Genomic DNA, 15873 nt, shown 5'->3' with positions numbered 1-15873 from the left:
GACCCTCTTTTTGCGAGCCTTGGTGCCCATCCACATCCACATCCATCCACAACCCATCCATACCTATCCACTACTTTATGGCCGAGCTCTCTCTTCAGTCGGGACATGGGTCGTTGCATTGGTACGGGACAGGATAGGTTCCGGGGGCTACTCTTCATACCGCGGCGGACCATCCGGCGACGAAAGGGCTCAAGCTCCCAGCAGACATCGTCCAGAATTAGAAAAGCCAGTGGCTGCGCCATGGTGGTGTGGATGGAACCGTGGCCCCCAGGCCCGTACTGGCAGAGACGGTGGATGACAAGGCCCAGGGCCAGGGACGCCCAGACCCGCATCTGATGTTTCCCTTGCCCCAGACATGACTTGGGCAGGGGTCCGGGGGCACTCTGCCGTCTGGCCCGCCGCCGGGTGGGATTGTGGATAAGAGGACGTGGGTGTGGATGGAGATGTCTAGGAGGGAGCAGAGTGACAAGGCAAGGCCACAGAAGAGAGCGAGATGGATGGGGATGGGATATGGTGGATCCAGAGAATGGGATGTGGTGGATGTGGATCTTGGTCCACAGCTCCCTGACCCTGGCTCGTCGAGTGAGACAAGGGCATGGAGGCGACGGAGGGTTTTCCATCTGCCTATCGTGCTCATCTGGGTCGACCCGTGTGAGTGAAGGCGCTGCTGGGCTTCGTCGCTGGAGGTACTTATCACTCGATGGTCCCCGTGCTCGTCCATCGTTCGTTTCCCTCCTCATCAAAAGGTATGATCGACAACAGCAGTGTCGGATCTGTGTAATCATCTCTTCTCTTTTATGCCCGCTCGGTTCTTCCTTCTTTTGTGACTCGTTCTTATTTGCTGGATATCCTCGCCTTTCGAGAGTCCCTCACACTCATTAACATCGTCTTGCGGCACTCTCGATATACTTGATAAACCCTCTCGTCCTGCTCTACATCGTCTCTTAGACTGGACACGAGTGTTTCCCATGTACAACAAGAACGTCCCCAACCAACGCACCTAATAATCGAGTCACCCTCCCCCACCCAGACAGTTACTGCTCCGCCAGACACTTGTCGTCCACTCTCTTCCACCTGAGGAACCGAACAATCACCACCATCGTTAGGCCGACTGCCAGTCTTGTCGCGAAGCAAACTGTATTACAATACCGAATCCAACCTACCTAATATCTAAAACCGGTCAAGCACCACCAACAACCCCAGAGTCCAACTCTATCAAGGTTTGTGGAATCCTACAAATACCAACCTGACTGGGCGTGACTAGTCGCAGTGGCTGACACGAAGGACTCTCTACAGCAGAAATGGATGCCACGATGATGCCCCAGGCCATTGGCCAAGCTCCCTTCTACTTCTACAACCCAGAGGCCAAGAACGAGGTGCGACAACACTTCCAGCAGCAGCAGCCCATGCAGCAGATGCCCATGTATCCCGTGGTCCCTACGCTGCCCTCGACTCCCGCCTACTCGCGACCCAACTCTGCCAGCAACTCGCAGCTTCCCACGCTGTACAGCAACGGTCCCGCCGTCATGACACCGACTGCCTCGCCCCAGCCCATGTCCCATAAGCCTGCCATCATGCTGGAGAGTGAGCTGTACGACAACTCGTATTTCCCCTCGACCCCACCACTGTCGACCTCTGGAAGCACCATCGGCAGCCCCAGCGCCGGCGAGGTGCTTCAGACTCCCATGAACCCCATGTTCTCGGGACTGGATGGTCTTGACGGCATCAAGGAGGGCCTCGAGCCCGCCGAGACGTCTGTCCTTGACTGGTCCAGCTGCGGATCCCCTCCCATGACACCTGGTAAGTTGCCGCAGCTATTTTAGCATTTCCTTTATTACTCAGACCCTTCCCCTTGTGGCATCGCATACGAGGAGAACCATCCCATTGTGCGGCAAACCCGGGCTCGAGCCTATTTTTGGGTTTGGCCACGGGAGATATTGGTGTGCTTATGGTTGACGTTGGCGGCCTCGGGCTCCAATCAGCACCGAGGCGCAGTTTGGCTGGCCTCCGCCAAAATGCGCTGCGCTGTGCTGTCATGGCTCATAGCACCTGAATAGTGGGGTATCGCGGGAAAGACCTGAGACTAACCACGATTGGTAGTGTACCTCCAATCTCAACTGGGCAAGGTTCCCTCGCTTAGCAACACCGCCAGCGACCTCTTGTCCACACCCTCACTCTCGCCTTCGCCTGCGCCCTACGCGCGCTCAGTCACCACTCCTGACCACGACGTCGACTTCTGCGATCCCAGGAACTTGACCGTCTCTGGCGCTGCCGTCAACGCCTTGACCCCCGAGTTCTCTTTGGTTGACGAGATCAAGGTTGAGCCCAAGGCTATCGCTGCCACTCAGTCTTTTGACTTCAACCCTGCTATCCCCAACGGCCTGCCCACTTTTGAAGATTTCTCCGACTTTGAGTCTGAGGACGACTTCGTGAACAGCCTTGTCAACCTCGGAACTGAGCAGTCTGCTGATATTGGTCGCCCCCGTGCCTGCACTGGCTCTTCCGTCGTCTCTCTCGGCCACGGTAGCTTCATTGGTGACGAGGACCTGTCCTTTGATGAGAACGAGGCTTTCCAGTTCCCTGCTCTTCCTAGCCCTCCCACTTGCCAGTCTGAGGACTGCCATCAGGACAAGCGCGTCAAGAAGACCCACAAGAACGGGACTGTTGCTGCTCCCGTCATGAACGTTGCTGCTTCCACCACCCAGTCGGGCAACGCCCAGGAGACCCCCACCCAGGCTGCCGATGCTGCCAGCGACTCCAACGCTTCCAGCGGTTCCGAGACTGCCCCCACTCCTCTTCCCGCTCCCGCCAACCGCCGGGGACGCAAGCAGTCCCTCACTGAGGATCCCTCCAAGACCTTTGTGTGCGACCTTTGCAACCGCCGATTCCGTCGCCAGGAGCACCTCAAGCGTCACTACCGCTCTCTTCACACTCAGGAGAAGCCTTTTGAGTGCAACGAGTGTGGTAAGAAGTTCTCGAGGAGTGACAACCTCGCCCAGCACGCCCGCACCCACGGTAGCGGTGCCATCGTCATGAACCTCATCGACGATGACAGCCACGCCTATGATACCTCCATGGTACCTCAGCCTGCCGGAGATGACTACAGCGCCTACGGCAAGGTCCTCTTCCAGATCGCCTCCGAGGTTCCCGGCAGCGCCAGCGAGCTCTCATCGGACGAGGGTAGCGACCAGGGCAAGAAGAAGCGCAAGCGCTCTGACTAAATGGTCATGCCAACACAACACGACAACATGATTGAGACAGTCAGCCGACTATCTTGATATACGCCCGATACGACGCTGACGACCTTCTTTTTTCTCTTGGCCACTCGCTCGAGTTCGGCGGTGGTAGTAGTAGGGTCACGGAACAATTTCCATTTGGGTTACATCCTTGGGTAAAAGGGATTCACAGCAAAAAAGAGTGCAAGCGGTTATGAATGCATTTACAACACATCACAACAACATCATCGCAATACCTGTATCAACACTTCCAAGACCTCCTTGTTACGCCTGACGACCAGGGAGGATATTTGTCGTTTTCTGCTTTTGATTTTGAGAGTTGCATCGCGTTTGCCAGCCAACCCGGGCCTCGAGCCGGTTGAGCGAGGCTTCAATTATTGGGGGGGAATTCTATGGACACAATTCCGGCGCGAGGGGGAAAATTTGAATTTTTTTTTTACATCTGGGGAACCAAAGCTTGCATCGAAAGGAAAGGTGTGATGGATGAGTTTTGCCAACGACAAAGACGTCCATCAAAACTTGGCGGCTTGCCGTTCTTACACTCGTTGTAATCATCCCGGGCGGCCAGCAGCTGGATCAGAGGGCTCGCCGGGACGACGGTATCACTTGAGACGCGTGGAGGGGGTTGTTTCTCACATACAGCTCGGCCACATTCTTGTGTTTACTCTGCTTCTTTGTCTGTCGTTTTCCTGTTGCTGAATTTGGAAGATGTCGAGTACAGGATGTGCTGGTCACAATCATGACAGGCACTTATCCTCACAACAAATCATGTATACTTTTAGAAACCTTGACACAACAGTCAAATTTACAAAATGCTGCCACCAAACTTCAAGTCATTGTCTCTGCCTGTCTCATGCTCAGTGTCTCTTGGATCCATTTGTTGGGCTTCTTGGTTTAAAACCATTACCAAGACTTCTCGCACCTCCCTTGGGCCTTGATCATTCCAGTCCCGGAGCAAAAATTGTGTTTGTACTGGCTGTGCTGCCGAGTCTGGACCGCACGCCCTAATCTTGAGCTCAAACTGGAGTGCCTCGAGTCATGATGATGAAGTCGACCTCGTCACATTAGTGGTTTGAGGTCAAGGGAGCCACGAGAGGGCGCTCAGCCAAGCTTTCCGAGGCGGAATTTTGGGGCGTACCGAGCCGTCCATGGACCTTGCATGAACCCAGAGAGCACTGAGCCGCTGACGCCCGGGACTGCCAGCCACGATTCCATCAACTCTGTGTCTCCCCTGGTTAAGAGGCCATCTCCACAGGGGGCAGGTTCTCTCGCCCGAGATTTCAGTCGAGCCTAGAGCCCGGGAGTTTCGATTGCGATCTCATCTGGCGCCCGCCGCCAGCCACCGCGTCTTTGGAACCCTGGATAGCGCTCCCTTTGGGGCGGGGGCAGGTCGCTCATTACTGTGCAGGGGGTTGCAAATCACTCTGTCGATGAATTTGCCTCCCAGCAGCGTCCTTCTTCAACAAGTTACTGAGCGCCTGAGCTAGAAGCTGCACCGGCTTCGGGTGATCGCCGTCCCGGAGGTATTCCCCGCCGAGGAGAGGATCCGGAGCCGGAGATGAGACGAGATGAGACGAAAGAGACGGGGCGGGGAGATTGCATCAAGGACGGGATTGACATGGTGCAATGTCATTGATATTGGCATCGCCAATTGACACTTGGAGGCTTGACTTCCGGCTGGTCAGGATCAGGGCCCGGCCAGGGCTCCGTGACGGCGCTGTTGAGCTTGCTGGGTAGCCCAGTACATGCTCAATAGAGGCAAACGATAGCACCCCATACAATCGGTGAATAGCTCAGGTCCATGAAGAAGGTTGCAGACAGTCCGGCCGTGGTCCGTGATGAAACATCCATGGCGAGCCATGAACCGTGGAGCAAGCGCAAGCTATTGGGCCCTCTACTCTAATTGCTTGACCCAAGACTCCACCAACGACTCGGCAGCAACCTAAAAACCTCTACGGAGTACCACTAAATGAATACACACCACGCTATCGATACTCACCTACTCGTGCACCACACCAAATACCCGCAAGCGAGGCAGCACGGCACGGCGAGGGAAAGTGGAAGGCAGTCTGAAGACGCCCGCCTTCTGGATCATCGCCTTTGATTACCAGAGCCTCATTTCCCGGCTCCGGCTGCTCGGACAGACACGCCACTCGCTGCAACGACAACGACAACGAAACAAACGCCCACCAAACCATGTCGTCGGACGGGCTCAATGTCATTGCTCTAGTCTCGGGAGGCAAGGACAGCTTCTTCAGCCTGATCCACTGCATCGAGCACGGCCACCGTATCGTGGCCCTCGCGAACCTGTTCCCGGCAGACGAGGACGCCAGCCAAGAGCAGCAAGAGCACGCCCTCCTCGTCCAGGAACAGTCACCATCCCGGGGGCAAGACGCCACGACTGAGCCCGAGACCAATCCTCGTGCGCCGTCTGCGCTGCCATCTCCCGCGGGCCTTCAGGTCATCGACCCGGGTACCTGGGCGGCCCAACCGGATGCCGAGGACCATGGCCATGGCGAACCTGACAGGGACCTGAACAGCTTCATGTACCAGACGGTTGGTCATGAAGTCCTCCCCCTGTACGCCGCTGCGACTGGACTGCCGCTCTATCGCCTGCCCATCGCTGGACGTGCGGTCCGTCATGAGAGGGACTACGACGCGACGACGATGGTCAACGCTCAGGACAGCGACGAGACAGAGTCCATGCTGCCCTTGCTCCAGGCCATCGTCGCCCGCCATCCCGAGGCCAATGCCCTCTGCGCTGGTGCCATCCTCTCTACCTACCAGCGCACCCGCGTTGAGTCAATCGCCCTGCGCCTTGGCCTCACGCCCCTGGCCTACCTATGGCAGTACCCGATCCTGCCACCCCCATCCGCAGCCACTGCCAGTGACACCCAGCTACTGGTCGACATGGCCAACGCCGGGCTTGAGGCACGGATCATCAAAGTTGCCAGTGCTGGTCTGGACGAGGACTATCTCTGGGAGCGGGTATCGAGCGAGGCAGGGGCCCGGCGTGTGAAGAACGCGCTGCGCAAGTTTGGCGCAGCTGAGGGCGCGGCAGCCCTGGGAGAAGGTGGCGAGTTCGAGACCCTCGTCGTCGACGGACCTTCGCGTGTCTTCAAGAAGAGGATCAACGTCCCGGACGAGGGGCGGAAGATCGTGCGTGAAGGTGGTGGTTGCTCGTGGCTCCTGTTGGGGGGCGCACGGCTCGAGGAAAAGCCAGATTCTGCACAGGCACAGGAGCCGACAGTTCGGGTCCCTGATCTGCTCGATCCTAGGTTCCAGGCCGTGTTGGACGAGCTGCTGTCTGCACCCTGGGCAGCGCAGGAGACCAAGCACGTCTCTTCCTCTGCGAGGCAGCCAACGCCATTCGCTGCGGGTGCAGGGACTGCAACTGCCGACATCGATCTTCACCGCTGGTCCGTTCTCCCGGATCTGCGCACGAGCGAGACGTCGATCCAGGAACAGACGGTGCAGGTTGTGGCGAAGATCAGGAGTCTGGTGTCGGAGGCTTCCATCGACCCCTCGCAGATCACAAGCACTATTATTGTGCTGCGGCACATGTCAGACTTTCCAAAGGTCAACGGGGAGTATGGAAAGCTGTTCCCAAAGCCCAATCCACCAGCTCGGGTGACCATATCCTGCGGCGATCTGCTCCCGGACAGCGTCAGCATCGCTGTGTATCTTACTGTCCCTGTGTCTCAGGCATCTGGCGACCGCAATGGTCTTCATGTCCAGTCACGGTCCTACTGGGCACCTGCAAACATTGGTCCCTATAGTCAGGCTATAGATGTGCCTGTTACGATCCGTCAGCAGGTGACTGGTCTCCGATGTATCTCGATTGCAGGACAAATTCCCCTGATTCCAGCCACGATGTTGCTCCCGGCCCCCTCTGAAACCTCGCACGAGCTCCAAGTTGCGCTCTCTCTGCAACATCTCTGGCGAGTTGGTCAAGAACTCAAGATCCAGTTCTGGACAAGCTCAGTTGCCTACTTCCCTCGTGCGACTTCTCCTGATGAGATGCAACGCAGCGCTCAGATTGCAGGGCATGCTTGGAAGAAGGCTCACGGATCTCCTGATGATGATGAGGAGAATGAAAACGGCCCTGATCCTTGGGATCTGAAGTACAACCCGGCTTACATGACGCTGGCAGCTAATGATGAGAAGCCCGCAAAGATTCCTGACTGGGAGGTCCTTACGCTTCGTCAGCAGAACGAGCCTGACACTTGTGTCCCGCCAACCTTTGCTGTTGAGGTTGAGGAGCTGCCCCGGCAGTCTGACGTGGAATGGCATGCTCACAACGGGTTGTCGAAGGTGGATGATGCAAGCCTTGTGATGATTCCTCCTCCCGAAGTCGGGATTCCAGGCTGGAATGCCTGGCATGCAGTTGTGCAAACGGCAAGTGGCACTGTGATATACAGTACCTTGGCCTATTACTGTGATGAGATATCCCAATCCCTCACACTGGGAGGATTGGAGGCGGACATGGGCAAGGCTCTCGACGAGTCCATCCGCCAACTGCGCCCCAACGAGCCTGGAATCAGTCTCAACAAGTCTTCTCTTGTCTATGTTGACGCCACTCAAGTCGAGTCTTTGTGGGAGCACGCCGATGTGCCGACGGGGTTGGCCATCATCCCTTGCCGGTCCATTTGGTCACCTACTGGACAACGGATAGCGATTGTCGGCTTGTTTGAGACGATTTTGACACAAGAATCATGATGATACGAAGATATGAAGAAATGAAAAGCATTTGTCTAGCTAACTGGTTTCCCGCTCACTCTACTCTGTGCTGGCTGCCCATAACTAACCATTCAACAAGTCCATGTGGGCGGCAGGGTATCGCTCACCAGCCGTCGTAAAGGAGGCGAGGATCTTGTCGATACTGGCCATATCGTCCTCGGTCAAGTCGACGACGGTTGCGTTCTCACGGATGCGGTCCGGGTTGGTAGAGCCAGGGATGGGGATGATGATGGGCATGCCGGGACGACGAGACAGGGCGACGAGCCAGTTGATGGCGACCTGGCTGGTGGTGCAGCCCTTCTTCTTGGCGATGGCCTCGATGGAGGAGACGAGCTCGAGGTTCTTGGTGAAGTTTTCACCCTGCCAGCGAGGGTTGATGCGGCGGAAGTCGTTCTCAGGGAGCTCGTCGAAAGACTTGATCTGGCCACCGAGGAAGCCTCTGCCGAGGGGAGCTGAGGTTGTTGGTCAGCTTTGTGCTATCAAAGGTTCAGGATAAGGGTGACTTACAGTATGCGAGAACAGGAATGTCGAGCTCGCCACAAGCCTCGAGAAGGCCGTTGGTAAGGGGCTCCGGGGTGAAGAGCGAGACCTCAATCTCCAGAGCGGTGATGTTGTACTTCTTGGCAGCACTGCGAAGGGTGTTGACATTGATCTCGCTGCACGAGATGCCGTCAATCTTTCCCGCCTTGACATACTCGTCAATGGCAGCGAGAGTCTCTTCCTCATAGTCCGAGTTGGGATCCTTGCGGGCAGCCTCGAACTGGCTGATGCGTCCCACAGGACCCAGCGTCTTCAGGCAGTTGTCGATGCTCTCGCGGACGCCCTCCTTGGTACCACGAGGCCGGAAATCGCTGCCGAGGGCGCCCTTGATGTTGAGGACTATGCGGTCGGCGTCGGCAGGATACTTCTCAAGGTATCGACGCATGAGGGTCAGGGAGTTTGCGTCAGGGGGGCCATAGAATTCACCGCCATTGAGGTAGTTGCAGCCCGAGTCGAGGGCGGCGCGGATGGCGGCGAAGGCGACCTCGTCCGAGAGGGGACGCATGGTAAGGCCTGGATGAGATGTTAGAGAACCATATTGGAGTTGGATGTTGAGGGAGTAGTACTCATGAGGCCGTAGCCGATAGGGCCGACTTCCTTTCCAAGAATGGTGTAAGTCATGATGATGGTATGAGGGTTGAGAAGTTGGTTAAGAGTGTGGTCTAGTGTGTTGTTTGAGATGATGATGTGCTTATTGAACTCTTGAAGAGGTCTGTATACTGTCTATTTATCCTTTGCGATGTCCTCAACTCCAGCCTTTTCATACTATCGTCATCGTCGCCGTTCCACGATGTCCGAAGTAATACACGGACTCGCGATACGGAGTAAAGACACGGAGTAAGAACATCGCCCTCCGAACATGAATTGTTTTCCTAAAAGGGAATGCAATTCTATTCGCGTAATTGAAAGATCCTTAGAGCTATGAGGTTCCCCATCCCATTGTTGTTTTTCCATGACGATGTCCGGAGTTTAACACGGAGGTAAAGACGCCGAGTTACCGAGGCTTTGGATTGTTTTCCTAAAAGGGAAAGCAGTCAAAAAAAAAGCGGAAATCGCACGGGAAAGCTTGAGACGGAGGAAACGCCGTGATTTTATTGTTTAACTCCGAATGTCGCACAGAGCCCGAGATTATTAAGGCGAGGAAATACGGACGAGACACAGGAGGGCCTTTTGGTTGGACAACGGGCCGTCGTCGATTTACAAATACAAGAGCATGAGGCTAGAACCCCGCCAAGAATAAAGAGGGAAGATGTCAGATTCTGCCTAGACTTCTTTCGCGCGTAAGGGTCCTGATCGCTGCATGCCGCAGCCAGACAGCGATTATCACTGCTCAGCCTGTGGGAATGGCAGGGTGCCTTGCGTTGGTGTGCATCACGGGAGTTGAAAGGGTCCAATGGATGGTGGTGTGGTGAGGTCAGATGACGAAGGCGTTGAATCATAAAGGGTCCATCATCCGGGGTCACGGATGTGAGACGAGGTATGTGTAGCATTCATGGCATTTTCAAATACTTTCAAGTTGAAAAGTGAAGGCATTCAGAAAAGGTATTGACTATGAGAGTATCTAGGTCGCCGAGTCGTCATTTTGGTGCTAGCTCGCTGACGTGCTCATGGCCCAATCTCGTGCCATTTTCAGTCCCTTACCCCCAGAGATCGGACTCGGCAGTGCCGCATCTAAGAATCGTCCCGCCTCTCCAGGCGTTCAATTGAATGGATGGGCCCTTTATTGATCCTCTCAGCGCCTGTAGCGCGACCCCCTGTTCACAAGCACAAGAGGCAGATTCATGGCACCACAGGCGGTTCGGGCTCCACTGAGACGGGACCCATGACTAGAATGGAACCCGCGCTGGCGTCACGATGGGAGCACCTCCAACTTTGAATCTCGAACTTGTCAACATTTTTTTCTTCCATCTCTTTGTCTTCCCCTCAACGCCCGTCAGTTCCAACTACCCCGTTATCCGCCTTTGACGCCACCTGCCACCTTGGCGACTTTATCTCACCACCCGCTAAACACGAGCCTGCATCCGTTTAAAAGATAGCATCGATGGCTGAGGATGCCGCTCCTCATCCCGCAGCGCCGGACCCTGTGGTCCCCGCCCTGACGCGCGAGTCCACGGGACAGAGTGTCTCGGGAAGGACGTCTTCCAATGCCAATGGTAATGCCTCTGTCACTTTCCAGCTGAGCAGCGGCAGACGCCAATCGTCGAGTGCGCGCATAAACGAGATACTCGAGGTAAGGTTCCTGTCTCTTTCATATTGGTTGGTGGTTGCATCATTTGTTTGTCTTGCGCAAAGATAAAAAGGTGTACCTCAAAACCCTCAATACATCCTCTATCCATGCCCGCGTGAATACTAGAGCGTGACAACTTCTTCTCTTCTTGCGTCTTCCATCTCATTGCGCTGTGGCGCATGTGAACCCCCCTCACCCCCCGGGCCATCTTTCCCTGCTAGACATAGCTCCCGATAGATCGGCCAAAGCTCGCGTGGTCGACCGACCTTATCGTTCTTTTTCTTCCTTCCTTTTCCTTTCGACCCTACGATCCTCGGTCAAGCTTAATCCATTAGCCAAACGTTGGAAAAGTGAGCGCTGACCAGGACATTCGCCTCTTGAACAGAACGCCCGTGAGCGCGCCGAAACAATGGCCTCCGGCGCCACCTCCCCAAAGTCCCCCCGGGCTCCCGGAAGCCCCATCTTCCCGCCCCGGACCAACTCGGCGGTGAATCCCATCATCGAGGATAGCAGTGCCGACGAGGCAACCGGCTTCATCGCCCACACCCCGCCGCTCAACTACAACTCCGTCACAACCACAACCACAACCACAAACAATGCCGCCGTCACCTCGGGAGCCCGTGTGCGCAAGACGTCAACCCGCAGCACACGTCGGTCAAGGCCGGCCTCGCAGCATCAGAGCTCCGATGCTCACCCTCCTGCTGCCCCTGGCATGACATACTCACGGCAGTCCGAGCCCGAGGACAAGGACCCGTCATGGTGGCAGGTCCAAGCCGAAAAGTTCCAATCCATTGAGCTCGAGAACAAGGGTAGTGTTGCTCGAGATCACCTCGCCATTGGTAAACCCACCTCTTGAATCTCAGCGCATCAAGTCTCTAACAAGGACCTCTTAGAACGAACGTTCCTCGCCTGGCTCCGAACATCCCTCAGCTTCGCTTCAATTGGCATAGCAGTAACACAACTCTTCCGACTCAACACTTCCCTCGACGGCGGCGGCGGTGGCATCGACGCCGCAAAGAATATGGACACGCTGCGCCAGATGGGCAAGCCCTTAGGCACAACGTTCCTCGGCATTAGCATCCTCACCCTCTTCCTCGGCTACAGGCGTTACTTTCAGTCCCAGCATTGGGTCATGCAGGGCAAGTTCCCGGCCAGCCGCGGCACCGTCACCATTGTCGCCTTTGTTGCCTTTGCCATCATGGTGGCCTCGCTCGTGGTCGTGATTGCTATACATCCGTCCCAACGGGAATTATAAAGTTTCGGTGTTTTTGATCTTCGGGTTTGCCATGGGTGTTGATTTTTGTAATGATCCCTCGGAACTATCTTGGTATGAGGATGGGAGCGCTGATGCTTGGAGTTTTTGCTTGATATTGCGCCCAAGGTTTTTGCGCAGCGTGATTACAGTATAGGTATGGGAACTGAACTGGATTGAACTGCATCATGACTTGATACCAGCGGAATGGTTATGCACCTCGGCGCTGTTTGAGGCCTGTACGAGAACCAGAATGGTCAAGTTGAATAATGGATATTGACGACATTGCAAATATTGAACACATGTTGAAAATCATGTCTTCTATCGTGCTTAGTTCTCATGATGTTAATCTCAAATCCTTCCCAACAAGGCAGGCAGACGTCAGAGCTCGGGCTATGGTGGGGTCTTTCTCTGGAGCTCCCCTCACCACACCCACACACATGAAATCCCACCTTTCACTCATACACACCCTCGAACACTTTTGACACTCCAACCTTTTTGCCCTGTCCATTCCTTTTAGAGACTCGTACATCATGGCACCTGGGATAGAGCCCCTCGACGTCCCCACCTTTGCGTCAACCCAGCTCGCCCTCCTGGATCAGGAGCTTCAGACCGAGATCAGCGAGACAAGCACCCTCATCTCCAACCACAGCCCCACGGGCCTCCAACGCGCCGGTCTGGCCTTGACTAACCTGGTCGTCTCGGCGCAGCGTACCGGTTTCGGTGGCAGGACTGTTTTCGAGCTCTCGCCTGATGCTGCCACCGCCCGCGCTGGTGCCGAGGGCGAGCTTCCCGAACATGGTCTGCGCACCGGAGACATTGTCCTTGTTGCTGAGCAGCCCGCAGGGAGTGCCAAAAAGCGTGAGATCAAGGAACTCGAGAAGAAGGGTGCGAGAGGCGTCGTGACAAAGGTGAGTCGTGGATGGATAGGCGTTGCGCTGGACGAGGGAAAGGATGAAGTTGCCTTCTCAGGAAGAGTCTGGGCCGTCAAGCTGGCAGACGAGGTGACGTATAAGCGGTATGGTTAAGCTCCTCTTCTGCCCACTGACTCCATCTCTCATATCATATTGATACTACCTAGGATGAATCAAACCATGGAGAAGCTGCAAAAGATGACCGAGTCGGAATACTCGAGCTTCATCAGAGTTCTATTTGGCTTGTCAAGCCCATCACCAGTCGCCCAGGATCTGACCCAAGATGAAAACGTTGGCCAAATCGACTGGTTTGATCCCACCCTCAACGATTCACAAAAGGATGCGATTCGATTTGCCCTGGCTTCCCGCGAGGTAGCCTTGATTCATGGCCCCCCTGGGGTGAGTTGACCAGACTTGCTGATACATATTGCCTCGCTAACATATGTAGACCGGCAAAACTCATACTCTAATTGAGTTGATCCTCCAAATGATCAAACTCGGCCAGAGAATCCTTGTCTGCGGCCCTTCCAACATATCTGTCGACAACATTGTCGAGCGACTCTCGCCTCACAAAGTCCCAATCCTTCGACTTGGCCACCCTGCCCGTCTTTTGCCCTCTGTTCTAAACCACTCTCTAGACGTGCTCACTCAGACATCCGAGGCTGGAGCTATAGTGAAGGATGTCCGGTCCGAGATGGATGCGAAGCAAGCCTCCATCAAAAAGACCAAGAGCGGAAGGGAGCGCAAGGCTATCTACGCCGACCTGAAGGAGCTACGTAAAGAGTATCGTGAGAGAGAGCGCCGTTGCGTTAGTAGCCTTATCGACGGAAGCAAAGTTGTTCTCGCAACGCTACATGGCGCAGGTGGTTTCCAGCTACGCAACCAAGAGTTTGACGTCGTCATTATAGACGAGGCTAGTCAGGCCCTCGAGGCCCAGTGCTGGGTTCCCTTGCTGTCGGCAAGGAAGGTTGTCTGTGCCGGTGACCATCTACAGCTCCCTCCCACCATCAAGTCGTCCAACACAAAGGTCAAACCGGCAATCAAAGATGGTGTAAAAATCCACAAGGGTGCCACCCTCGAAACCACCCTGTTCGACAGGTTGCTGTCCTTGCATGGGCCTTCCATCAAGCGCATGTTAACCACGCAGTACCGAATGCATGAGGGCATCATGCGCTTCCCCTCTGACGAACTATACGAGTCCAAGCTAATCGCGGCGGATGCCGTGAAACACCGCCTCCTCAAAGACTTGGATTACGATGTCGAGGATAATGAAAACACCAATGAGCCCCTCATATTCATCGACACACAGGGCGGAGACTTTCCAGAGAAGAACGAGGAGGGTGACAAGGATAACCCCAAAAAGGGTAGAGCAAGCTTACACGGCGAGAGCAAGAGCAACGAGATGGAGGCTGCCCTCGTGCGACAGCACGTGGAGCAGCTCGTCGAGGCCGGAGTCCGTCCGGAAGATATTGCCGTCGTGACCCCCTACAATGCCCAGGTAAGTTGATTGTCTTGGACACATTATGTCCTTGTGAGACGTAGGCTGATACCATATCAACCCCAAGCTCGCCGTACTAGCCTCGCTCAAGGACAAGTTCCCCGGCATAGAGCTAGGCAGTGTGGACGGGTTTCAGGGCCGCGAGAAAGAGGCAGTCATTGTGAGCCTCGTCCGGAGTAACTCTGAAGGCGAGGTCGGCTTCCTTGGTGAGAAGCGCCGTCTCAATGGTGAGTTTGAAAGACCCAATTCCGGCCATTTCCAATACGCTAGGTCGGACATGATGGGGCCGTCACTAATGCAGGAGCGTCTAGTCGCAATGACACGTCCCAAGCGCTCGTTGACAGTTATCGGAGACTCGGAAACCGTTCAGAGGTAAGCGATAGCCACTTTTGCATGCTGGGCCTCAAAGCTGCAGCCTCCGGTTTGACAACCACTGCGCAGATTGTTCCAGCTGTCCACCTGAGACGGAGCACCGCTAATGTGTATTATCTGTGCCACAGAGGAAGCAGCTTCTTGAAGAAATGGATGCAGTTTCTCGAAGACAACGCCGATCTGCGGTACCCAGACGCGTCCACCGTGACACACCAAGCTTGAACGTCCTTTGAGGTCCAAGCTCGCTGAGATCGCCGGGAAGCGGAGGCCTGTCAGTCTTTACGTCGCATCGTAGGAGACTGAAGAGGGTATCAACAGCTTCTGTTCTGGAAATCATTCGGCCGATAACCCGACTGTCGGCCGTCAATTCCAGTCCGCTGTTCTGGGTAGCGAAGCTGTTGAGGAGACAAGCAGAACGGCTGACCTTCGCTTCTCCTGAAACAATGCCTAGCTCGCCGTTTCAAAGATGACTCTGATTCCAAAGATAGTGTTGAGGCCGCCATTCTAGAAGAATTGGGAAAGGTCCCTTGTCTGGGGCAGCCTATCCTCCGCCTGTTCGTGTCGTATCCTTGATGGCTGCGAAGGCTTTCGGGGTACGGGTAGCTTCTCAAGAAACGCGGTCGCGACGCTGCCACCAGCATCCCTGCATTGTTTCAGGTCACTCACTGTGGGACCGGACCGTGGGGGACGAGATCCCTGCTCCGTTTTTGTCACTGCGGAGCACCTATGCAGTATCTTGAAGGGTTCTTGAGCAACGCCGGAGCGAGAAGAACCCTTTGGCCGAGCCGTGACGGAAGAACTATCAAAATTGGTCAACTAGAAAAGGGGACACGGTGCAAGGTGGCAGCTAATGTGAAACCCGGCGTTCTATTAAGCACAACAGGATTCCTGTCTTGTGCAAGGGAAATCGAGCAAACTTGGTTGGTGGAAGACGGACATTCCAGTGCAAACGCGATGGGAACAAAGTTGCTCACCAAGAATCGCGCATCCATCATGTCTCTCGAGCAAGGTGCTGTCCCGCCATGCCACTAGCTTCGTAGGATACAAGAGCGCCGTCGTGTCAGTTTCAGGGACCCCTTGCCCAACGGCATGCG

The 15873-nt window shown here is 55.4% G+C and overlaps 5 protein-coding genes across 5 annotated transcripts; 4 read left to right on the top strand and 1 right to left on the bottom strand.

The window, feature by feature from the left end:
• Positions 1 to 1301: 1301 nt before the first annotated feature.
• Positions 1302 to 3221, top strand: NCS54_00563200 (Hypothetical protein; the record flags this gene model as incomplete). The annotated part of the gene is made up of 2 exons (XM_053151127.1): positions 1302 to 1800; positions 2101 to 3221. The coding sequence occupies 2 exons, from the start codon at positions 1302 to 1304 to the stop codon at positions 3219 to 3221; spliced, it is 1620 nt and encodes a 539-aa protein (XP_053007102.1).
• Positions 3222 to 5432: 2211 nt separating this feature from the next.
• Positions 5433 to 7955, top strand: NCS54_00563100 (Diphthine--ammonia ligase; the record flags this gene model as incomplete). Its single annotated transcript, XM_053151126.1, has 1 exon — positions 5433 to 7955. One exon carries the CDS (start codon positions 5433 to 5435, stop codon positions 7953 to 7955), a length of 2523 nt encoding a protein of 840 aa, XP_053007101.1.
• An 84-nt stretch (positions 7956 to 8039) lies between these two features.
• NCS54_00563000 (Aldo-ket-red domain-containing protein) lies at positions 8040 to 9137 on the bottom strand (the record flags this gene model as incomplete). Its single annotated transcript, XM_053151125.1, has 3 exons — positions 8040 to 8428; positions 8484 to 9029; positions 9083 to 9137. 3 exons carry the CDS (start codon positions 9135 to 9137, stop codon positions 8040 to 8042), a joined length of 990 nt encoding a protein of 329 aa, XP_053007100.1.
• A 1420-nt stretch (positions 9138 to 10557) lies between these two features.
• Positions 10558 to 11998, top strand: NCS54_00562900 (DUF202 domain-containing protein; the record flags this gene model as incomplete). Its single annotated transcript, XM_053151124.1, has 3 exons — positions 10558 to 10746; positions 11129 to 11582; positions 11637 to 11998. 3 exons carry the CDS (start codon positions 10558 to 10560, stop codon positions 11996 to 11998), a joined length of 1005 nt encoding a protein of 334 aa, XP_053007099.1.
• A 530-nt stretch (positions 11999 to 12528) lies between these two features.
• NCS54_00562800 (Hypothetical protein) lies at positions 12529 to 15001 on the top strand (the record flags this gene model as incomplete). Its single annotated transcript, XM_053151123.1, has 5 exons — positions 12529 to 13013; positions 13077 to 13308; positions 13358 to 14407; positions 14475 to 14779; positions 14908 to 15001. 5 exons carry the CDS (start codon positions 12529 to 12531, stop codon positions 14999 to 15001), a joined length of 2166 nt encoding a protein of 721 aa, XP_053007098.1.
• Positions 15002 to 15873: the final 872 nt, after the last annotated feature.

The sequence above is a fragment of the Fusarium falciforme genome, chromosome 4, assembly GCF_026873545.1.
Source record: "Fusarium falciforme chromosome 4, complete sequence".
Classification (NCBI taxonomy): Eukaryota; Fungi; Ascomycota; class Sordariomycetes; order Hypocreales; family Nectriaceae; genus Fusarium; species Fusarium falciforme.
This window is presented reverse-complemented; position numbering and strand designations above follow the sequence as displayed.